Genomic DNA, 25,637 nt, shown 5'->3' on the forward strand with positions numbered 1-25,637 from the left:
GAAAACTGAAAAAGAAGGGAAACAGAGAATGTTGTGAGGTCACTGATTCTACACTGTTCAGAAGCCTGCACAGGATAGTGACTTCCCTACCGATCAGATAATAGGTACCGGCGGCCTAACGCTCTACATTGAGAGAGGGGTGCTACTATATTAGAAAAAAACAGTGCAGTAAACAGACTTTTACCGGTAAGCTGCATCATAGTTAAATATTTTGTTATCACACACTATTGACAGGATTGGCAACGCAGATGACGCTAGAAAAACCTTGATTTTAGACTTTCTTACCAACTCACATATTGTAAGTTTTTGTTATTCACAAAGAAATAGTCTTTCTTGACAGATTACAATAGATAGCACATCTAAAGTGTCAAAATTTGTATGGCGCAGCTGCCCACTATACCAGGGCCATTTTTCGCCTATGACTCCAATAGTGTTTATACTAAAGAGACGCTGACAGGAATAATAATTACGGGGTACTGTAGCGTGAGAACATTGGCGTTAAAATGGATTTTCTTACCATTTTGTTACCGGTATCCGGTCGGCAATGTTTGGGTCCCAGCGGATACTGTAGAGTCACTCTCACCTCCCGGAAGTGGCTGTATTAGACACTATGAAGCCGAGACCCAGGCGACGTTCTGACTACAAATCCCGACAACCAACACGGTATCAGCTGATCAATGTGTCCTCTGGAAGCCTGGAGGCGGGAAAAAACATTTATTGGTTAGATTCTAACCAATGGTTGTGTCAGTTTGGAAGTGTTACGAATGAGTGTGTAGACTTGTGGTAGGGAGGAGCGAACTTCTTGATTGGACAGCTGCTGGCAGTAGTTTAGCGCCAATTTCGAGGACAGCCGCCAGCCGGGGAAGATGTTTGTCAGCGACCTAAGGAAGGAATTTTACGACATTATCGTGACTCAGGTAAGGATTACATGTACCGAGTGAACGGCGGGGTGTTAGGAATGGTTTCATTATTAGGACAGTCTCTAGAATGACGTATTGTCCTCTTCTTTGTTTTGTTTTAGCGCGTTCTTCTTCTTGTTGCCCCAGATGTCGATGCTCTATGCGCGTGCAAAATACTGCAGGTAACACCAGCTGGGCTTATGTGAAGTGCTTTCTAAAATGTTTCAAGGGCGTTTAACTTGTTTAACCAGCGGGGTCCGGTCCAGAGGGGATTATAAATGAACTCTCCGGCGGGTTGCAGTTGTAATGACCGCTACAAACCAATGTGTAACCTTTTTTTATAGGCCTTATTTCAGTGTGATCATGTGCAGTACACTTTGGTACCAGTGTCTGGCTGGCAGGAGCTTGACACTGTATTCCTTGAGCATAAAGAACAGGTAAGAGAGAAAATGTTTCCGTATGTTGATGAAATTCCTTCTGAATATATATATATATATATGTGTGTGTGTGTCAGGATAGGTGTAATCAAAGTAAGGCATACTGCACGATTTTGTACAAGGTAGGATTTCTAAAGTAATGTATATAATTGCTGTTGGGAGTAACTTTATCATACTGTGAAAAAACAGAATGTTGCAGAATCTTGTAATACCTTTTTTATTGGACTAACAGTATTTAAAATAATAGACGAGCTTTCGGGAGTCCTCCCTTTATCAAGTCAAAATGCTTTTGACTTGATAAAGGGAGGACTCCCGAAAGCTCGTCTATTATTATTATTATTATTATCCTTTATTTATATAGCGCCAACAGTTTACGCAGCGCTTAATACAATACATAAATTCAAGGGATATGACAAGACAAGAATTGACAGACTAAGACAAACCGATACATTTGGTGGAGAGAGCCCTTCTCGCAAGCTTACAATCTAGAGGGAATTATTTTCTTAATTAGAGTCTATTATTTTAAATACTGTTAGTCCAATAAAAAAGGTATTACAAGATTCTGCAACATTCTGTTTTTTTGCATTCTTATACACTGGACTAATACGGCTACCCCAAACTACAGTATCATACTGCGCAAACGCAAAGAATATCCTTATTTTAATGGGGGTGTTACATTTCTATAACCTGCCTTCTATAAAAACTTTTGATATTTTTATACAAAAGCTATGGAAAAAACCCTCGCTAAATAGATTCTAACTGTTCTGATTTAGAAATGCCCAATGTTTTTCATTTTTGGGGCAAGTTATAGGGCAATAAGTACAAGTAACATTGCTGTTTCAAAACTGGTAATTCTGCTTCCGTGTCCTATTTGGGCATCTTTGATGCCGGTCAGTGCAATTTACCCCCATCAAGCCATATGTTTGGAAAATAGGCAACCCAGGGTATTTCAAGTGCTAGTAATTTTCACACTTTCCATTGACAATGAGCAACACCATTTGGGAGAAAAAGTGATCTTTGCTTTATAAAACAGTTTAATTTCATGACGTGCCAGGCATGTCAATTGTCATCAATGGGATGTGCCTGGTATGTCAGTTGTTGTCAAGGGGTTAATGTGTATTTAAAAAAAGAAAAGGAAAAACTACAAGAACTTGCAGCCCTCTATGAGAAATGGGTATTCTTCCAGCACGTGGGGGTGCTGAATAGACCCCCATCTGCAGCATTCATCAAGCCAGCACTGGTGGAGAGTAAAGGCCGACCACATCTTCTGCAGGGTAAACAGATGGGGAAACTCTGTGGGATCACCTCAGGCATTTACAAAAGGGACTCTTTGAAGATTTAAAGGGACCATGTAGCTATCAAATGCATTAAACTGCTTATGATGGTTGAAGTAACCTACATGGATTAATTGGATGCTGCTGACATCCACCAGAAGGTCAGTGGAGGAGAGGATAATATCCAGCAGGGTCTGTCTAGACTCTGGATACCTGATGGCTTACTCTCAGCAGTGCAAGTCAATGAAGACTTGTTTGCTGATCAGTGCAGGGGAGACTGGAGAGAAGAGAGGGCTTCTCCCACAAATGGAAACTGTTAAAAGTGCTATGTTTTTGTTTTTGTTTACAAAAATAAAAAAAATACTGTGTAAGGGATAGATGTGGTCCTCCAGAACATTAATAAAAAAACGTGACATATGTCCTTAATCAGGGCTTTAGAAATAATAATAAAATTGCACAAAAAGATGTATAATTTGCGGGTACATCAAACATGAAAAAGTGTAATCTCAATTAAACCCACATGGTTTAGAAAAAAAACCAAACCAATGGCTAGAAATGTGTGGCTTTTGGGGTACTGAAGTTAGTCACCCCCTTTGGTGTAAGCTAACTGGTTATGGGTGCCTTGGAAAGAGGGGATAGTGGTCATAATAGAATAGCTACTTGGCTGTGCACATTTACCTCCATGTAGGAGTATATAGGAATAGGCCTCGATTAATATATATTAGGGCTGCAACAACTAATCGATAATAATCGATAATGAAAATCGTTGCCAACGAATTTCATTATCGATTAGTTGATTCGATTTTTATCGATTATAAAATGAGGGTTTTTTCCAGAGCAAACGCTCTGAAAAATACCCCTCATTATATAATCCGTTTCAGTGACTCACAGCAGCAGCTCCTACTTACCAGCCCCTCCCTGTAATCACTGTGACAACTGGCCCCGCCCCTTCCTTCTCCCAGAAGGCCAGAACCACATGGCTGTGACACTCATCTAAGTATAAAATTAATATTTGGGCTGCTGAAAGTTAGGGGAGGTGGGGGTTAATTTAGGGGCAGTTATGGTTAATGGGGTGTTTAGGGGCAGCTATGGTTAATGGGGTGTTTAGGGTTAATTTGGGAGCAGCTGTGGTTAATGGGGTATTTGGGGTTAATTTGAGGCAGTTGTGGTTAATGGGGTGTTTAGGGTTAATTTAGGGGCTGTTGTGGTTGATGGGGTCTTTAGGGTTAATTTAGGGGTAGTTATGGTTAATGGGGTGTTTAGGGTTAATTTAATGATGAGGACTGAGGGTTAATTTAATAAAGTTAACTTAAGGTGCAGTTAGAGGTAAAGGGGGGGGGGCAGACTAAGGGGAATCTATATCCTGGGGGCAGTGAAGATTAACCCAGTACTTATTTATAAAAGTATGGTGTCAGTGTGCTGTGAACGGGTCTGTGACTCTGAGGGGACTATGAGATATCTGGGGGGTATACGGCATATCTGGGGAGGATGGAGTGACATATCTGGGGGTATAAGGCATATACGGTATATAAGGCATATGTGGGGAGGGCAGCGTGGCATGTCTGGGGAGGATGGAGTGGTGTATAAGGTGTATCAGGCACAGTGGCATATGTGGGGGTAGAGTGGAGTGACATGTGGGAGGCAGCGTGGCATATGTGGGAGGCAGCGTGGCAAGCCTGGGCTCAAATGTGCATAAATTGGGGGGGCTGGTTGGGAAATAAAGACAAGAAATGCATTTTATCAAAGTTTTTTTTATTCTGCTGTTTGTAGTTAACATCATTTGTTTATTAAATTATCTTAAAAATTAAAAATGTACATTCATTTTTTTTATCCGGTTAATCGAAAAAATAATCGGCCAACTAATCGATTATGAAAATTATCGTTAGTTGCAGCCCTAATATATATATATATATATATATATATATATATATATATATATATATATATTTGTTCTTGTTCAGCAATTCCAATCCTGTTTCTTTTGTTTTGTAGTTTCGATATTTTGTACTTATAAACTGCGGTGCAAACATTGATCTACTGGAAACCTTACAGCCACAAGAAGAGACAGTCTTCTACATATGTGACACTCACAGGCCAATAGATGTGGTGAATGTTTACAATGATAGCCAGGTACAATAAAGGAGGTGGGGATAGATGTGCATCTAAACTCTTTCCTCCATTCAACGTTAATATTCCTTCTGCAGCCTCCCTCACTGTTAGTAGCACAACCTTCTCCCCTTCCACACACTATGGGTGCCACCATTGACTCCTATCTCTCATTCAATCTCTTTAATTAAAAAAAAAAAAAAGTGCTGTCTGCATCTTAAAATCACTGTCAACATTTACCCCTTCCTAAAACAAAATGCAACTAAGGCTCTTGTTCATGCACTCATCTCCTGCAACTGTCTTAGCGTGTCGTCCCCATGCATGCCTTGCCCTCTTAAAACTGGCCACAACATTCATAATGGATTTTATCTTCCTTACCCATCAATCTATTACTTCTCCCCTCTTTTTAATCTCAACTGGCTGCCTGTGCTTGCTTATTAGGCTCTTAAATGCAGTTTCCTCACTTATCTGTTCAAATAACTACCTTTCATGCGCATATATAAGATGTCAGGGTGGCTATATTCTTTGGAATGCCCTACCCCAACATACCTGTTTTCCCTTCCCTCCAGCCCTTCAAAAAAAAAAAAGACCCACTTCTGTGAAGCTTATTAACAGACAAGAGAACTCCACTTGTCCCACCTGCCTGTTTTCCAAGACGCACTCCTCTAATTTAATCAGTATATATGCTGGGATAGTCTTGTGTTGCCGTGACTACCTTTATACATTTACACTTACACCACTTGTGTAATATACCCTCACCTCCTCCTACATTGTAAGCTTGTTTGAGCAAGGCCCTTCTTACCAAGTCAAGATCCTTATGTGGTTTTGTCCATTGCATAGCGCTGCAGAATATGATGGCACTATATATCGACAAATACATTTCAACATTCGTATTTTAAAGATCAAGCTGCTGATCAAGCAGGATGATGATCTTGAGATCCCGAACTATGATGACATCTTCCGTGACGATGAAGAGGGAGAGGATTCTGGGAATGAAAGTGATGGATCTGAGCCATCTGGAAAGAGAAGGCGCTTTGATGAGGTAAACGTCAGGCGGCTATTAGTTTGTACGACATTGTATTTGTTTTTTACTTAACTACAGACTTGTTTGCGTATTTTCCTTACCCTGTTTTAACCCTGTGTATGTGTGTTGGCATTATGATCCCTTTTAACTGTATTGGCTGTACAGTTTAGTGAAAACAATAGTTTGCTTTAACCATAAAAGGAACCGTCGAGTAGAGCACTGGCTGATCCTAAAAACTTACTTTGTGAATGAATTTGTGCACAACTGAATACAATTATATTTGCATATTCACTCAGGACCTAAGTAAGGAAATGTTAATAATCCAAGATGGGTCAGGTTTCTAGCCTGGGTAAAAATTGAGTAATCCCAAAGGCAGCTATGAAAATAATATTGAAACAACAAACTTATTGCCTACCTAACGGCAGTGTGACTCTTATGTTTAGGTTAATGTCCATCTTCATTGTTTATATATGAAGCTTCAATTGGGTGGTACACAATACATTCTTCTTTTTAACCCCTTCAATCCCCTATAGACGTACCGGGACGTCCAAAAAACGCCCACAAAGAAACCCCTATGGACGTCCCGGTATGTCCAGCCCTTCGTGCAGCGTCAGGGACACATCCCTGCTGCTGCACGGGAGACCAGGCTGTCAAACATGAAAGCCGGTAAGCTGTTACGGTTGAAAGTGCCCGATCGCGCAGTTGCAAACGCGCAATCGGGCATTCCCTTCCGGGTTACGTCACTGCTGACGTAACCCGGAAGGTCATCGGAGGACAGGATATCCCCTGCGGGGATATCCTGCCCTCCGATGAGGCACAGAGACGCTGTGATCTCTATGCAGGTCTGTGACGACCTGCATAGAGATCAGTGTGATCGGTGCAGGGGGATCGTGGGGAGGGGAGTGAGAAACCATCGCTCTCACTCCCCCTCCCCTCCTGAAAGAGAAAAGCAGAAAAAAAAAAAGTTAATTCATTTAAAAAATATTAAATAAATCATTAAAATAATATATATAATACAAAAAAAAATTGTGAGCTGTGATGTCATTGTGACATCACTGGCATGTTCAGGAGGTCCCTAGGATGATCTCTAACCATTTCTGTGTAAAAACAATATATAAAAAAGTAAAAAAAAAAAAGTAAAAAAAAAATTAAGATTAAAAAAAATAATAAAAAAATTATTAAAAAAAACCTTACTTCCCATTGCCCTAGCATAACATCTAGCCAGTATAACCCTTCTGCCCCCGTTCACAACCCCCAAACCCGTTAAGCCATAGGCATAAAAATTATACAAAATTGTACAATTTATAGTATGCTCCCTGGTGCTGTGAAAGTCTGGAAAATCTATATAAATTAGGCATTTCTGAAATCAGGACACCTGCATTGATAAACTTGGAGGGGATTTTCCATCACTTTACCTAATTTTGTGAGGATTCAGAGGGAAAATGTAAAAAAAAATTAGTTTAATTTTCTAATCTTCGCTAGTTTTTACTAAATTACTCATTCTAAATTTTCAGCTAATCATCCAACTATGGTATCAAACGAAAGCTCTATCTCTCCTTGAAAAAACAATATATAGTTTATATGGGTACACTATTCACAGGAAAAGAGAATCATCGCTAAACCGACATACCCCAAAAATGGCAAAATTGCTCTGGGCTTTGAGGTACCAAAAACCCCTGGGATTGAAGGGGTTAATAAAGGTGCATTATGATGTGATGCATTCTTATAAGACTAAAAGACTCTGTCTTTATCTTCCCTGTGGCCGTAATCATTGACGTACCCTCAGATTGCGTTATTTTCTTTTTTATTAACTTTGTTTACCTTTTTTCCATTTAGGGTGCAGTGGAAAGGAGGATAGATAAGCGCCGTCAGAGAAGGGAGTGGGAGGCACGCAGGTAATGCTATACACTTCTAATTCCTGACCCTTTTTACAGCTAGTGAGAGAGCATGGAGGGTCCATGAGCTGCCGCAAAGCAGTTTACCTGGGGGAAATCTGGGTGATTAATAAGGAGTTCATTTGCCTGAAATGAAAAAAAATTGAACGAGAATAAATCTAAAGTACAATTGCTTGAAATACACCATGGCATTGAAATAAAGAAGGGCCCTATCTAGTTTTCCTGCACTCTTGAAAAACAAATGGTTGCACATGGTATCAATAATTGTATTTCTGAAAAAAATCTGATCTTCTTGTAGGAGAGAAATACTTTTTGACTATGAACAGTATGAATACCATGGGACATCTGTAAGTACTATATAGGCTTTATTTTATGATTACTCATATTCAAGCAGTCCCACCTTTTATACAAAGTTCTTTCCCTTCTCCTTTTCTTACAGTCCGCCATAGTAATGTTTGAACTGGCTTGGATAATGTCTAAAGATTCAAATGACATGTTGTGGTAGGTGCAAAGTTGCCCCTTTTTATTATTCAATGATCTGTATTTCTGTCAAGTATGTAGGTTTATATATAATATAATTATACTCCTGACCAAAAGCTGCTTGTAATATAGCCCAGCTCTGATCTAGTGTGTCTATTCTGTTGATTAATCAAATATAAAATTACATCTAAACATCTGATCCTCAAGTTTCAGTGATGTAATGAAGTTATACTTTACTAAGAGCGGGGTAGATACATGGAACAGCATCCCATTAGAAGAGGTGAAGGCTAAAACAGTGAGGAAATTAAAACCTGCATGAAATTGTCATTAAAGCTGCCATGAATCTAAGACCAAGGACTGATTGCTTTAGCATAATATGTGTGTTTTATGAAAAGCTGGACCCCATTGCCAAAATAGCAAATGGAAATGGTCATCTCCATGCTTAGTTCCCATATTTTCCCAGTACTGTATTGGGAATATGGCTTTTATTTGCATAGGACAACTTTTCTTAACTCTCCTTTTTCCTGCAGGTGGGCAATCATAGGGCTGACTGACCAGTGGGTTCAAGACCGAATCACACAGTAAGTATGTAAATTGTCATATGAACAACTAATGTAGTTTTTTTTTTTTTGTTTGTTTTTTTTAAAAGCATATAACAATTTTGTGTGTGTGTGGGGGGAAACTATACTAAAATGTTTTTTGGTTTTTTTTTCCTCTGCATAGTATTTACCACTGCTGAATGATGACCCAATATACAGTATGTTCAGCAGTGTTCCTGTGCGTGTGTGTGTGTGTGTGTTAGATTATATATATAAATATCTCTATCTATCGGAACAGGGTGAGCTATCAGAGACCCCTGTAGAGTCTCCACCAAAGACCTATAGGCATTTGATACAAACTGTATACCTGATATACAATAGTCTTTAAGTATTTCGTGTATATTAAATTCCTAAATGTATCCTGTTGACACATGTTCTTATGTTATATAGAATGAAATATGTAACCGATGTGGGGACTTTACAGCGCCATGTCTCCCGACATAACCACCGTAATGAAGATGAAGAAAACTCACTCTCCATTGACTGCATGAGGATAGCCTTTGAATATGAGTATCCTATGGCTTGACCGAGGATTGGAACGATGAAAGGGGCAGCTTAACACTTGTTTAAAAACAAATCTTCCCATAATTAGATATGATATATAATGTTTTAGACTTCCTCCACTCACTTGTATATTAGAAGTCCCATATACTGTCTTATAGGAGCTAGGACAAAAGGTTTGATTGCTAGAAAAAAATCTCATGTTGTGCCACACAGGTCCTCTGTGTATAAATTGTACATCCACTTAGATTTTATGCTAAAATGTTTTAGAAATAAAAAAAAAAAAAAAAAATTCTCCTTCCAAAGATTACTTCCTTACAGTGTTATGCCAGTTTGCGTCTCTTCTTGTATCAGCACTGGTCGTTGTATGAAAGCATCTGCAACTCCTGTTATACATCCTCCAGTCTAAAACTTTGGTCTGTGCAAGGTCAAAAAAAACTTCAAGAATTTCTAGCTGATATGGGGTAAGCATTACATGTTTGTTTTTTTCCTTTTGTCCCCTGCGATACCTACTGTTTTCTGATGCGAAAGACAATAAGCAAACTGTTCACAATCCGTAACTTGACATGTTCCTCCTTGACATGTCTATAAATGCTAACTATTAAAATGCATAAAAGAAACAAAACTACTTGTGTTTTATGTGATCATTTCAGGTTACCTCTGAAGCAAGTGAAACAAAAATTTAACTCCATGGACATATCGTTAAAAGAAAATCTTCGGGAAATGATAGAAGAATCGGCAAACAAGTTTGGGTAACTAAACATGGTGTTGTTAGTTGTGAATATTTAGCAGGGTCACTAAAGAAGTAATTGTTTATGGTGCCATGACAATTACTGATTTATTATCCAATTGTTGTCCTAATTCTTAAGTGGGCTACTTTTCTTCCAGGATATTTAAGTTGTTTTTCTCTGAACAGGATTAAGGATATAAGGGTGCAAACGTTTAGTGTGCAGTTTGGATTCAAGAACAAGTTCCTGGCCTCAGACGTTGTGTTGGCTGTAATGTCTCTCCTAGAAAATACAGAGCGAGACGAACAAGGAAGAGACAATTTTATTCAGGCTTTATCTAGTCTGTCCAGGTAACTAGATTTGTTTGATTTATGAATCATATTCAGCAGTACTGGTACCTCCTAATTTATAATCTTTCCTGCGTATAGTGGCAGTACGTATGGGTTGTTCTTTCCCCTTAGGACAAGCTTCTGAAAGACCAATCAAAAAGTAAACTCCTCCCCTCTTACCCATAAAAGCCGGCAAACTGGAAGAGTCCTCAGTTCTTTCTTGTGCTTCGTGGATTCTTCTGATGGTGCGGCACACGGGTTGTTGCTGGGGGGGGGGGGGTGAGTGTTTGGCTGCGGTTTAAACTTCCCGGGTGGAAGTTCCGTGCTGTGCACCTCGTAACTGGCTTACAGAGGCAGCGTTCACTCTATCCTTTTTGGTTACGGAGGAGGAGCATGTGAAGCTGTGTGGAGCGCACGCCCGGGTGGCTATTCATTCCACTGTGATCCTGTAGCGCGATCCGAGCATGCGCGGGACGGTTCATTTTTATGGCGCCAATTCTGATGATTTGGCAGCCTATTTTAAGCTGTGCAAACCTGACTAACCACAAGAGTTCACACGGTTGTCTTGCATTGGTTTTAATTTGGGTTTTATCTAAACATGTTGAACCCTTCGTCTCCAGAAACAGACAAACCTGCTCCTACTGCTAAATACCTCCTTCTAAAGCTAGGTATCTAGCCTGTGCAGAGTGTAATATGCCGCTCCTGGATGGCTACAGAAAAAAGACCTGCCAACAGTGTGCTGCGGACATCTTGGCAAAAGAAAAGCAAAAGACATGCAGGCATTCTTATGCTGGTTCCAAGATAATTTATCCCAGACCTTTCAGCATTTAAAGATGCGGCTAAATCTCCTGCACATGAGTCACCTGCAAAAGGCATTAAAGGCGGCATCATCTGACCGTTCTTCGGGGGAATGCTCTCGCTCATCTTATGATTCAGAGGACGGATTTGGCTTTCCACCTCAAGAAATTGACAAGTTTATTAAAGAAGTTAACTGCGTTCTTCAGTTTCAAACGAGAGCAACTAAGAAGGGTTTCCCCTATTCCTCCCAAATTAGTGGAACCCCGGCATTTATTTCTAAGCGTTTTAAGCAATTCAAGTTTCAAGAAGATATTAAATGGCAAGAGCTTCCAAAGGTAGAGGTGCAAGTTGCACAGTTATCTAAGTAAACCGCGCTTCCTATAGGTGAGATAGCGGGACTCAGAGTCGCTATGGATGAGAGAGCCGAAACAGCCGTTAGGAGAATGTTTCAGCCAGCTGCGTTTCAGAGTAAAGCAGCTTCAGTGGGAGCAGCTGTTATCAAGCCCTGTTGATATAGAAAATGGAAGATTACTTTACGGCCAGACGGGCAGTATGGTTAAGATCTTGGAAGGCGGATACAGCCTCTAAAGCAGACTTATGCGACCTGCTGTTTGAACAAGGAAGACTTTTTTTGGTTCGCCATTGGAAGGCAAGAGAGCAGGGGTCGCCTGCAACACTTTCAGAAAGCATGGTTTTAGTCTACAGAAAACACATGAATAACGGAGTGGTCTAGACAAATAGTTTTTGTAGGCTACAAGATCAGGTTTTTTCACGCTTCCTCGCGACCACTTCCTGTGTTCCTCTTATCTTACAAAAAGTAAGAACAAAGTTTTGTCGGCAGCGGTGTTGAAGTTGTTAGTGAAAGGTCATCAAACAAGTGCCCTCGGAACATCAATGGAGAGGAGTGTATTCTCTAATTTTTTTCGATTTAAAGACCATCTGTCATCGTATTGCTTATCAACATTTCAGAATGGAAGCTGTTATATCCGTTTCCCACATCATCCGAGAAGGAGATTTCATGGTCACTATAGACCTAAAAGATGCGTATCTACACGTCCCTATGGCAGGAAGTTCCTGAGATTTGCTATAAGAACAAAGAATGGCCTGAAGCATTTTCCTCTCAAATCTATTCTTTTCGGTCTGGCTACCGCTACACAAGTCTTCACAAAGCTTCTCTGTCCCCTGGCGGCGCAGTTGAGACGGTTTAGCCGTCATCCCGTATGTCAACGACTGGCTTCTCAAGGCATCCTGTTCAAGTCAACTAAATCACCAACTGAAGACTTCAATAGCCTTTTTAGAACAGCACGGATGGATCATAAACATAGTAAAATCTAATCTTACTCCATCCAGGAGAATCAATTTCGTAGGTTGCATTATGGACTCTGTATCCCTCTTTTTGCACCTTACTTCTCAGAAGATCACACGGATCAAACGATCTGTAACGATATCTGATTTGTATAATCAGGAAAGAAATGAGTCTCCTGGGTTTTTAACTTCTAACATCCCAGCAGTAAGATGAGGCCACTTCAGTGGCAGATCCTTTCCAGCTGGTCCAGGTCTCAAGAGGAGTTAGATTCTTGCAATCCTTCCCTTCTGGCCAAACTGGGGCTGGTTCTCGGACCTGCTCCAGATGACTATTTGTTCTTGGGAACTTCCAGTATCTCCAGATCTACTGGGAAACCGCAATGTCCATATACACACCATCCTGATGTTTCGCTTAATGGCATGGATGCTGCAAGGCACAGGAGAAGGTATTCACGGTGCTATGGCCGGTCGGTTGTTAAATTCGGTTAGAAGGTCTACATCAGAAATTTACCTCAGAACTTGGAGCAAGTTTTTGGAATGGTGCCAGGATCAAGAGTTCCATAGCTATCCTCCCTCTATTCCAGTCATCTTGCAGTTTCTCGAGAGGGGGTTCAATGCAGGTCTCCAGGTGGCTACCCTGAAGGGACAAGTGTCCGCCCTCAAGCGGTCAGTGCCTCTGTCTCACCCATGTAAGGGATCTTTCTATATCCCATACGTACTGCCACTATACGCAGGAAAAAACAATTTCTTACCGTAAATTTTCTTATTCCTAGTATAGTGGCAGTACGTAGTTCCCTCCCTTATACGTTGGAAGTGAGTAGTATTTCTTGTTATTACTGAGGACTCTTCCAGTTTGCCGGCTTTTATGGGTAAGAGGGGAGGAGTTTACTTTTTGATTGGTCTTTCAGAAGCTTGTCCTAAGGGGAAAGAACAACCCATACGTACTGCCACTATACTAGGAAAAAGAAAATTTACGGTAAGAAATTATTGTTTTTAAAGGGACAGGTTTTTTTTGTTTTTTTCTTTGACAGTATTTACAGGCATTCCATGTCAACCTATGCTCCACAAAGTGTGCATGTGAAACACTACAATCTCACATACCCCCTTTAAATTTAAGGACATGTTTGTCTGCCTTGTTGTGTACAATTGTAGCAGAGAGGTACACATGTATCCATTTGTCACTAAAGATTAAGGGCCAAGTGATTCTTGCCCCTTGATGGATATTCCACCACATTACATGGTATTAGGGGCAGTACTTTAGAAGAAAACCTTGCATGGGTCTGGTACCCATTCTTGTGCCCACAGACCAGAGAAAAAATGCATAAATCATACAAGGTTACCTAATTTCATGAATTATTTTCTTTAATGTCATGAAAGACATTCTATGTAGGCTTCCATTATTTAGTAATCTGTCATAAACCTCCAATAAACATTATAAACTCTAATATATATATATATATATATATGTATATATGTATTTGTATACATTTCACTCCACAGAAGCAATCTGGAAAAACTCCATCTTGGACTGGGTCTGGCAAAGAAGATGCTCCAAGCGGTTCAGCAGATTGTAGCAAGCTGCGTTTGCACTAATCTCATTTATCACAGGGCCCTTTCCTGTATTGCTATCTCATGGAGGTATGTATATTTCCTTGCCCTGCGTATTTGCTGTGCCTTTTTATTTTTGTGTGTGTGTAATATATATATGTATATGTATGTAGTAGAAGTATTATTAAACACTCATCTACAGACACCAGACAAGCCAGAAGACTTGTTTTTCCCTCAGAAATCTCAAAAACAAGCCTTCTGGCTTGTCTGGTGTCTGTAGATGAGTGTTTAATAATACTTCTTACTACCCCTTAAATTTAAGTGGAAGGTTTCCATCACCTTTTACCCACCATAACTTATGTAATGGTATATATATATTTTTTTTTTTATTTTTTTTTTCCATTTCATTAGGGTTGGATGGAAGTGTTCCCCCAGAGCACTTTCGTTTTGGCAAGGTCAAAGCTTAGTAATTTAAAATGAAATTGTGTTCGACATGAAGAAAAAATAAAAAAATCTTGAACAGTATTCAGTATTAGAAACAAACAGTGGGTGGTGCTGTTGCATATCGTAGTAACCTTGTCTGTTTTTAGGGTACTCCCGATGTCAAGATGTTTTCTAAACCATTGTCCCTCTGCCTTCTCTGTAAATACTTGTTGAAATCCTTTGTGTCCTCTGTAAGTATTACCCTACCTACAATAAAACTACTGTAACATCCAATAAAATCCTTAAGGGACTGGGCAGCAGTTGCAGAGAGATCAGAGAAAGCATGGAGAAGTCCCTTTGTGTTTTTTACGGGATTAGCTAGTAATTTTGGTGAGTTTTCTCAGGGAAGTGTTGTGGGGAGTAACTGCATTGTTAAGGGTTAGGAGTTAGAGGGAAGAAAACTGTTTAGGCAATTGTATTTCAGTAGTTTGGATGTGTGGTCTAGGAAAGCTGTCCTTAAAGTGGGGCAGATGCCAGTAATAGCTTTGTGGGTGTATATTTATAATTAGGTGTCAGTTTTTTCTGCTAATTCATTTACTTTCTTAAAGACAAGAAACAAGCGCTGTAAAATTCTCCCCCTGGTGCTGGCTGCCCCTCTGGATGTTGATATGGGAACCGCAATCGTGGTGGGCATACCACCAGAAGCAGAAACGTCAGACAAAAAAAAGTGAGTGGTGTTTCCCCGCTGGATACGTGTAGCTATAAATTCCTGCCTAAATTCACACAATTTGGTTTTTCGACAGCTTTAAGCTAGCCATTACCTTTTGGCTAGCAGGCCAAAGTTATGTGAACATCTGTGAAAACATGCAATATATCCAATGTTTATATCACCTGACTTGGTATTTCCGATTAAAATAGCAAGTATTTCACAGCTGCTTGCTATACATAATTACTCATTTTTATCGTCGATTACTCATGATGATCAGGTCTTTCTTTGTGGTGTAGTTTCTTTGGCAGGGCATTTGAAAAAGCTGCAGAAAGCACCAATTCTCGTACTCTCCACAATCAGTTCGACATGTCTAGTAAGTGACTCACGCAATCCTCTGTTTTCAGAAACCTCTACACATAACTATTGTGAAAAAATATAACTCCTTACAGTGTAAAAACTGCTTGATTAGATGAATCTTAATATATTTGAGGGGTTAGTACACCATGTTCATTTTAGCAGTCTCTCGCCTTTCTCATCCCCCCTCAACCTCCTAATAGATGTCTAAAATTGTCAAGTTTAGTGGTATTAATTATTTTACCCCCCATTGCTATAGTGCTATGGAATCTGCTGAAGCACTATTAACCCTTTGCTCGCTGGTACATTGTTGCAAGGACATCTCCCTGTTGCAGCATGTGATAGAAACCGCTATACCTTTTCTGGTAGGTGTTACTACTGACACCCACAGAATTTCACTCAAGGAGAAGAGACTCTGCAGTTTTTCTAGGCCCTGCAGGGATTTGATTGCTCCCTGCTGGCTGATCACACACATTGAGATCAGAAATGCAGGGCTATGGAGCCCCATTTGCTGATCTGCCTGATCAGCACAAAGTTTTTCTCCCCCTTCCAAAAGTTTAGTGGGAAAAAAAATTATTGGCAACACAGTGATGCCGCCGTGGCCTCAAGTGTATGAGAGGTCCCAAAGGGATCTTGAGGCATACTACAATGGGAACAATGCAAAAAATATAATATATATATATATATATATATATATATATATATCATTTTAAATGTACCACTTGGCCTTCCCGCAAAAAATATAAAAAAAAAAAAAAAAACAACCCTTAAGCAAATAAAATTAAATATGCGAAGGATGGATGTGGCCCTCTTGAGCCTGAAAAAACTATGTAGGTGATGTATGACTAATTGTAAGATGATGCTAAACACAAACTGGGTTATCGTTCAGTTGTGACACCTACAGTATAGAAAAATTATTAAGCAACAGTGATTTGTCTTATTTTAGTATAGGGTTTTTTAAACAAAAAAAACTTATGTATTTCTATAATTCTAAAAGACACTACTTCTAATGAACAAAGTGATTAGTGAGTGTTCATCTAATACGGAAAAGGGGAATTGTTTAACAAACATATTGATGAATCCCCCCCGCCCCCCCCCCCCGGGGCCTTGAAGGGGTTAATAAAATGCACCATATGTCCTCTGTAGGTATAAATGCCCAATAATTCAGCAGTAGCTCTCCGGCTTTGGTTACACATTGTATACTCTGCTCACTTCGACTTCTGTTATTCTGGATAGATTTCAAGAGGCTGGAATTTTACAAGTCGTCTGTTCCCATGTTGTGCTTATGAAGGAGGGAAAGAAAAACCTTGTGCTTTTCAGACTCTTACAGGAGCCAGAAGACTGAGAAACGGCCCTAATCTCCTAATAATGACTATTATATTCAACCTCCTCAATACTCTGCTCATGTGCCCAAAAACATTCCCTGTAACAAAAGCATAGATTTATGCTAGATTTAATGCTTTATTTCCTCTATTTAGTTATAGAATTAAGGACAGAGGATCGCAGCAAATTTCTGGATGCCCTTATCTCTCTGCTATCATAAGGTATGTAAAAGAATGCAAGGGTTGTGATTGACTAATCTGACTCCTGCTGTTTGTTTTTCTTTTGCGGGGAAAAAAAAAGGCAAATAACATTTTAGCAAAAGCTTAAAATAAAACCTGATTAAATGTAACATTTTTTTTTGCCAAAATATCAGTCAGCAGTAACTCTCCATCTTTGTGTAGTTCCTACACAGAGACAGTAAAGTCTAACACAGAATGGAATGAGTTGAGTACAATGACTGGAGCAAAGGTCAAGCTGCAAGGGTCAATATGTCTTTACATTTTAAAAACAGGGTTTTTTGTTTTTTTTTGCCATTTACCAGTAAAATGTCACAGGTCACTGCCTGATCTTCTGTGTTCTCTCGTTCCAGTTCCCTGTGCGTTGCTTAAAAACTGAGGCTGCTGTACGAACTGTTGCTATTTGTAAATGAAAGCTTTTTATCTGTATATTTTTAACACGTCCCTTTTTATGTCTGTTAAATTATTCATGTGGTTTTTAGAATGCAATCAATAAAATATAACCTTACTCTGTACTGAATTTTTAAAAATGTAAATAAAAATGAAATGTTTGGATTTTTGTCTTCGTTGTATTACTAGCATATTAAAGCATGAATTGTGAAGACTGGTATACTTTCCTTTTTAGTACCTTAAACTGTTCTAGTAAACTTCCGGCCTACATACTACTACTGCCTCTAAGGCCGCGTCTTACGAGGGGGAACATGCTTGTTTTGAGTTAGTGAATGTATTCGAGGAGAACTACACTTGCCTTTCTCATTTGTCTCTAGGTCGTCGCCTAGAATGAGTAGTTTTTCCACTCATTACCAGGCTCGATGGGCAAATGCTTTAAGGTCTGCGATTCCATTGACAACCCCTGCCTTGGAATTGTACGGAGAGGTTGTAGATCAAAAACAAACTAATTAAACTGCATGAATAACTCCCAGACCCTGCATTTGGCAGCACACCGCCTGCTGGCTTTTAAAACAGAGGGGGGGTTTTGCCTGCTTTCCCTCCCCCTTTCTATCAAATAAGATCCTACATAGAATGAAAGATGTCATAAATAACCCATAGTTGTAATCTGTGCTAATCCACAGTTGTGGAATTACAATGCTGAGTTTAAGGCAGCCGCTATTTCCCTGGTTTAGGTTAATTGTTTTGTGTTTGCGTAACGCGGTAAAATGGCTTGTACTTGAACCTGTGTACCACTAATCTGTGCGCTGCTGGCACACGCGCCGGCTGCTTAGCTGACTGGAATGCCTTTTCATTCCACTGGACGTCTCACGGTGGGCTCCAGTGGAGAGTGGCAGACACCTGCCGCTGAGCTAGAATAAATTTGCTCTGACGGCTACAGCCGCACTGTTTACATATCTTAGGTTTTCAAAGTTTTTGAAAAAAAAAGTGTAGCAAGAGGGATGGATTCTGTCCAATTTAAACGTTCGTTGTCTCTCCCGTTGATCAATCTGGTGCTGTATAAATTAACAATGTGAAACGTGTTTATCTGCTAGTTTCAGTGGTGTAAATGTACCTGCCTAAATTAGTTGTGTGAAAATTGTACTTTTAAATGTATATTTGAGTCTATTTTGCCCAAATAGCTTTTTAATATTGTGTAGATTGAAACATGCATTTTTTTTCTTCTATGAAATAAGATCCTACATAAAATGAAATGTCATAAATAACCCTGAGTTGTAATAATTGTATAATTATTATGTTGAGTTTAAGGCAAATTATAAATGAAATAAACTACAACCGATCCCTTTTAACTCCCATCTGTAAATTTGCCAATGTCCACATAGAACCAGGGCGTAGTCCGGTTGAGGAGAAGCAAGACATGGCATTTCCAGCAATTTCACTGTCAGAGTCCTGCACACACCATTCTGTACAAAGAAGGCTCCCCGCATGGTAGGGATGTCGGGTGCTCCTTTGCCTCCCTTGCGAGGGTCCTTGTACATCACTGAGCTTGTCTCTGTTCATTTTGTAGTCCCAGATGGTGGAAGACTGACATGTGTTAGGGAGTTTAGTGGCCATAAGGCACAACACCCTTCCAAAAAGTCAGAGAACCCAGCTTCACTGTGGCGTTTCTCAGTTTGCAAACAATATAAGATGTATATGTGCGCAAAAAACACAAAAGGTGGTCTGAGAAATATGAGTCCCATTTCTGACCCCAGCCTATGGCTGCTACTTCCAAAAAAAATCCCTACCACCATGAGGTGCAAAAGGTGTGCGTACTAACCTTACTGGTGGGGTGCGGACTTCACCAGTAAGGTTCGTATCTCCCGCACAGGGAGTACCCCAGCGGGAACTAATTACAGTACCTCAGGCTTCCTGTACTCATGAGGCCAATGGACCAAGCTTTCCCTCCCGCAGGTGGTCGTGTGATCATAGCCACTTTTGCTTTTGAAGTCTGAGGTTAACTGTGCTCTCGCCATCACTGTTGGGGGATGAGGGATCCAAGTGGTTTTAGGGAGGGCTGGATCTTCTGTGGTCTCCTCCTCCAAAGAGGCCAACTGAAGTCTTTAAAGGGGATGGTGGCCAAAAGCCAACACTTTGGGGGCTTGGCTCCTCTGTGGCGCTTTCAATGTGATGAAAAATAAGCACATATACAGGGGCGCTGATGCCCCTCTGCATTATAGCCAAAGGCAGAAGCTTTTACCCTCACAGGTACTTGCGTGATCTTAGATAAAAGGCTGAGAAGCTTCTCTTCAGTTAGAAGATGAGGCTTCTCATTTATCCCTTCCCCCTAGCTGCCTCTGCTTTATTTATAGCGCCACCGCGATATTACAATGGGAGACAATGAACAATAAAATTAAACGTTGTCAACATAATATGCTTTGAAGTAGGCATTCTTCTTGTGACCCGGAAGACTACATTAATGTTGCATGTACGTATTCTTGGCCGACACGCACCTTCACACAAAAAGTGTCTGAAGTCAGGGGAGGATATCACTGATTTATTTGGTCCAAAGTTAGACGAGGCGATGCTGGAGCGATGTGAAGAAAGAAGATAGAGCAGCCAATGCACAGAGAGGCAATCAAGAAATAGTTACCCATGGAAAGTCTTTAGCTATGACTTCTAGCTCTCAGCTTCACTTAACACTTACTTACCTACCAACCAACCAACGCTCCATACTCTACTGACTAATCAACCGTATCACAAAATAGGTGAACGTTTCTCTTTTAAAATCTCTTACTCTATGCCTTATGTCCCCTTTTTCTTATATATATGTCGATTTGTCGATAATAGGTTCTTTTATGAAAAGTGGTAGTCTGTAGTGATCTTAAACACATCCAGTGCCTGGTTTGTTTTATGTTGCAACATTTTATACCCTTTAGTATTTTTCATATACTTGAGCATAGCAGCCTTAATTAAAAGGATAATGGGGTCACACAGCGATAAATCAAAATGTCTTTACTTGGCATTAACAGAATTCTTGAGCCACAATACGGTATGAAAGGAAATTAATTTCAGAAGATGAATTTATTCTCCATTTGTTGCAGATTCCTTTACACACCTTATAACTATATGATTAGTATTGCACTTTGAATTTTTGAAGAAGAGAGTTGGGTGAGCTATATAACCTACATCCTTTGTTCGGGACATTATAGAAAAAAATATGGATTTAACAGAGGCCACTTAACGAAAACTAGCACAGCTGAGCTCAAGGATTAGCATACAGTAGAAGAAAGTTTGGTGTTTATGGGAAACTAACAATGTTTTGATTTAATCCCTTCTTTTCCATTTTAACTTTTGAAGATTATTGGCCCCATGCTAAGAAGAAATAAAATCACACAACTGTGTTCCCTCACATCTAAGCTACTTGAGTGACTAAGAAAAAATAGCAAACCACCAAAACCAAGCAACATGTCCATATGTGCCCCATTGCCCCCAAACAGCTTATCAGAGCCATCTTTGCCCTAAAATAGCTTGTCAGTGCCCTCAAACAGCCTGGCTGTGACATTTTTACCCCCAAACAGTATATTCAGTGTATAATTTGACATCAACCATCACACACGTCTTTGTTGTGTGTCGGCACTAATGTTTGTGGCCCAATATTTTCAGTCTGAGTCTTCCTGGTTATGTTTCTGTTTCTGGCTTGGATGTGCTGATGGTGTTTGAGCTGTATAATTGGGCACCCCAGTGAAAGCTGTCTCATTCCACATTTCCACACCACTGCTCTTGTGCTTCATCATTTTAATGATTGTATGTTTTTTGCGGACTGCAGTCTTTTGTTTGATAAACTTTGGAAATTCTGTGATGTGACACAACCAAAATCTAGGCATTGCAGAAATGTCCAGGTCTCATATATGTATATATTTTTTTTAATTACAGCATAGCTTTCACCATCCGGTAAAAAAGTTGGTGAATATGATCCAATTTACCAGATAAAATGTTTATGCTCTACCGCTTAAGGGAGATAAACTGAATCTGGTGACTTTCATCTCTTAATGTTAAGAATGAACTTAAAAAAAGTGATAAGAAACAGACACCCTATCTACTGTAAATGTCTATCAATCACGAACTACAACATCAAACAGCTGCAGGGGCTTCCATATATTTTTCATACCTATCTAATCAGACAGATACCTCACATGGACAAAGTTCTCACATGGGTGCATGCCCAAGCTTTGCTGTTTATAGGAAGCCATTGACAGGAGTACTCTAGAGCATGTGGCACTAGGTTATTTCTTCTTCAGGGCAACATTTGTTCCACACGTGGAACTCGCCCTTTAATCTCAATCGCTTTGCTCCAAGACATTAAAAACTGTTCGTTGTGTGAATGAGAGATTATGAGTCAGGGTCTTTGAAGAAAAATTCACTGCGGTGTTCCCCTATTTCCCATAACACCTTATCTCTTCCTAACGGTTTCTAGCCTCCTTTCTTTTCCTTATCTTACATGATTTGTAGTGCAACCATTCACATTTTACTAAAGGAGTGTGGGAACACAGCATCAGCAGATGCCAGTGTACTAATTTTCACTGGTTTATTGCATTTTGGACAAAAGGTATGTTTTTCCTACATAGCCCATTAAACTTGAAGTACAATAACAAAAAAAATTAATTAAAATGGGAGCTATATTCAGTAGTGTACCTAATGGACGGTCCATCCCGGGTGCCACTCATCGGGGGGGGGGGGGTGCCTGGGGGCCTGACAGCTGCCTAACGCGGGTTACTGTAGGAATAAACTATTTTCCCGTGCAGGGGGAGCAGGAACGTGGGCGGGAATAGAGTTTTCTCATACAGTGCGTTAGGCGGGCGTCAAGCTGCATAGACGTCTGCACGGCCCCCTTCCCGGAAGTACAAATGCAATAAAGCTACGGTACATTGAAGTACAACTGTAGGTTTGCAATATAAAAAAAAAAAAGTGCAGTAAAAGTGCAGTACAGTGAAGTACAAATGCAGTAAAACTGCAGTAAATGTGCAGTAATACTGCAGTAAAAGTGCAGTAAAAGTGCAGTATTGCAGTTTTTTCATGTCCAAAAAACTGCAGTATTACTTCAGAAAAACTGCAGTATTTTTTTGTAAGGGGGGTTTTTGCGTTATTCTGTAGATCCATATCTATATATTTCCATACATTATTTATGTATACCTGCAAATACAGTGTTTGTATGTCTTATTCAGTTGATTAATACCTGCAATGCTGTTTCCATGTATTTATTTGATCTATACCTGCAATGCTACGTTTCATATACTACTGTATACCTGCAAATACAGGATTTGTATGTCTGATTCTGTTTATTTGATATATATCTTCAGTGCTGAGATCACAGGTGAATTTCAGTTGATCTATCCATGCAAAGCTTGGTTTGTGTGTTAATGTGTTGATCTATACCTGCTATCGGCAACTGGGGCTAATATTAATATATATGGGCAGCAGGGGCAAAAACACTAAGGGGGGTATAAACGACAATGCAGTGTGAAAAATCCATCCTGATGCAGACGTCTGTGACGTGGATTGTGTCCTGCTGTTTGTGTGTTTTTGGTTATCAGTGTAGCAGAGCCTGTCCTCGGGTGTGTGTATAGGTGTTGGTGTGGCAGAGCCTGTCCTGGTGAGTGTTCAGTTGTCAGTGTGGCAGAGCCTGTCCTAGGGTGTGTGTTTGGGTGTTGGTGTGGAAGAGCCTGCCCTGATGTGTGTGTGGGTGTCTGTGTGGCAAAGCCTGTCCTGATGTGTGTGGGTGTCTGTGTGGCAGAGCCTGTCCTGGTGTGTGTGGGTGTCTGTGTGGCAGAGCCTGTCCTGGTGTGTTTGTGTGTATGTTTGGTTGTCGGTGTCGCAGAGCCTGTCCGGGTGTGTGTCTGAGTGTTGGTGTGACAGAGCCTGTGTTGGTGTGTGTGTCTGGGTGTCTGTGTGGCAGAGCCTGTCCTGGTGTGTGTGTGTATGTTTGGTTGTCGGTGTCGCAGAGCCTGTCCTGGTGTGTGTGTCTGAGTGTTGGTGTGAAAGAGCCTGTGTTGGTGTGTGTGTTTGGTCATCTGTTCCTGGCACTTAACTTACAGTAGGAATTATTTAATTTATATTTATCCAGAGATAAAATGCTCTCCTGAAGTTGTAGTGACTTCAGGGGACAAAACGTTCAAGGCCCTGAAATCATTTAGTGGAAAAGTTATTTATTTTGTTATAATATTTATTTCAAGGATTAGTTGCACTCAATTGTGGCTTCAGGCTTCCCATGTTGAATGATCAAGTATTATTTTAGCCCAATAACAAAAGTATAATTCCATAGCACATTACTTTTGGAAATTATGAATGCCCCCCCAGTTTGACTGTGATATCTTGTGTGCCCCCCCTATATATTGTTTCTAGAGTCGCCACTGTGCAGAGGACATGTCACATGAAGAGGACATGTAAGATGAAGAGTCCTCTGTGGTGTCCAAAACTAATGAAATCTCCTGCAAGCGGAGATTTGGTATTGATGGCTGGTACGGGGGGAGTTGAACGGCGGCTTTCTATATCCTCCCAATCAATCTCCTGCTTTACAGTGGTAGTGATGTCACTATTCACTGCCTCACAATGTGAGGTCACAATGAGGACTCTTCTGCTTTACTGCTTCATGGATGTAAATACTCTGGTGGATTTCTTTTAATTTATTGATGGGGCAAATTTGTATCTATCATATAAATGACCAGGGTGTTAATGTTTGTTGAATTTACATTAGACTTCCTGGTTGACATGGAAACAAGAAATAAACACATAGAGGTTGAAGTTAAAGGGCAACGGCAGTCGGGGAAATACATGTTTCTTTAAATCTTTGAATCTCTAATATCATCCGAGCTGTAAAACTCATTCGCTCAGCAATTAACATGTAACAAAGTAACTGAACACATCACAATAAAGCAGCAGAAATATTCCTGCACAAATTTACAATATTACATTAATTAAACAAGTCCTTTAGGTGCAACATGGGTGCCGATGCAATTTATGTAGGTGCAAAGTGAGTGCAATGTTGGCGCTATATAAATAAAAGATAATAATAAATAACAATAAGTCTTTTTTTTTTATTGTGGGTTTTGCCCTGGTTGCACTGTAGCTTGTTTTATGCAAAATGTACATAATAGAAGGTTAAATTCTAACACAAGTCTTCGATGTTCTATAATCATACTGTTTAGGACCCCACTGAGCATCATCTGAAGACCAGATATTTATGGCTCACAACATTTTTCTATTTTTTAAGTTAAATCACTATAATATTTAATATACCATATTGGCCCGATAATAGGCCGCTTTTTTCCCTGTAATCAGGGTTTAGCACAGGGATTCGCAATTCCTATCGCCCAAAGCCCGGGACATGCAGTTCTGGGTGTCGGGCAGGTGTTTTGTTTTTTCTTTTTTCTTTAGCCCCGCTGCAGGCAAGCAGCAGGGTTAGGATCCAAGTCTGGGGAGCAGAGTTGCATATCTGTAAGTAAGGTGCGTTATAAATTAGGGGGGACCTTAAAATGGTTTTCCATATTTCTGTTTGTATATAACATATGCTGACTAACTGCATAATAGATACCAAAAATGTTAAAATACATGTATTCCTGTTAATTAGATAAAATACTGTTTTACTATTTACTAATGTGTATTTTTCTTTTAAAAAAAAATTCTTTAAAATAGCACCAAACTTTAAGGGTGCGGCATATAATAAGGTGTGGCCTATGATCAGGCCAATATGGTATATGTTGGTGTGAGATACAATTTTACAATCGTGACACCGGACGAAGCTGATTTCTGTGTTCTGTGTGAGCAAAAGGTGTGTCAGGCATTTTGTTGTTTCTGTCCTCCTTTCTCATGATCATTTTACTTATTTTCCTATTTACACCCTGACCATTCTCAGAGAAGTTAAAAAAGATAAACCTAAAACATTTGAAATAAAAGGGCCGCATCCCCCGCCCCACGCAGCTTTCCCTCTAACCACAATATATTCATGAAGCACAACCATAAATACCATTGTTGTATTTAAAGTGGATTTTTCAGTGCCATTTATTTTTAAGACAATATACAATGTTTATTAAAAAATAATAAACAGCATTTTAATTCAAGATTGATATGTTGTTATCTCAGTACGGTGGTAGCCCATTAACCAGAGGCTTGCGTTTCTGTATCACACCGTTACAGCCCATGGCTTAAAGGTTTCTGGCTTTGCGACCGGACACTGCAAGACAAAGACAGAAACGTGGCAATCATTAGTGGAAGGATTAATTCAGCAACCTTCTGAGGTCAAC

General features: G+C 40.0%; 1 protein-coding gene across 1 annotated transcript; it reads left to right on the forward strand.

Moving 5' to 3' along the window:
* Nucleotides 1-866: 866 nt before the first annotated feature.
* Nucleotides 867-16,952, forward strand: LOC149290352 (cell division control protein 45 homolog). Its single transcript, XM_089489599.1, is given in 19 exon segments — nt 867-917; nt 1,022-1,081; nt 1,244-1,336; nt 4,603-4,740; nt 5,618-5,758; nt 7,577-7,635; nt 7,934-7,982; nt 8,075-8,136; nt 8,646-8,696; nt 9,105-9,224; nt 9,548-9,679; nt 9,869-9,967; nt 10,132-10,293; nt 13,876-13,973; nt 13,976-14,013; nt 14,514-14,597; nt 14,955-15,073; nt 15,352-15,428; nt 16,888-16,952. Coding segments are annotated over 19 exon segments (1,698 nt in total).
* Nucleotides 16,953-25,637: the final 8,685 nt, after the last annotated feature.

The sequence above is a fragment of the Sceloporus occidentalis genome, unplaced genomic scaffold (genome assembly GCF_023333645.1).
Source record: "Sceloporus occidentalis isolate IW3139 unplaced genomic scaffold, rSceOcc1.0.p SCAF_40, whole genome shotgun sequence".
NCBI classification, from domain to species: domain Eukaryota; kingdom Metazoa; phylum Chordata; class Lepidosauria; order Squamata; family Phrynosomatidae; genus Sceloporus; species Sceloporus occidentalis.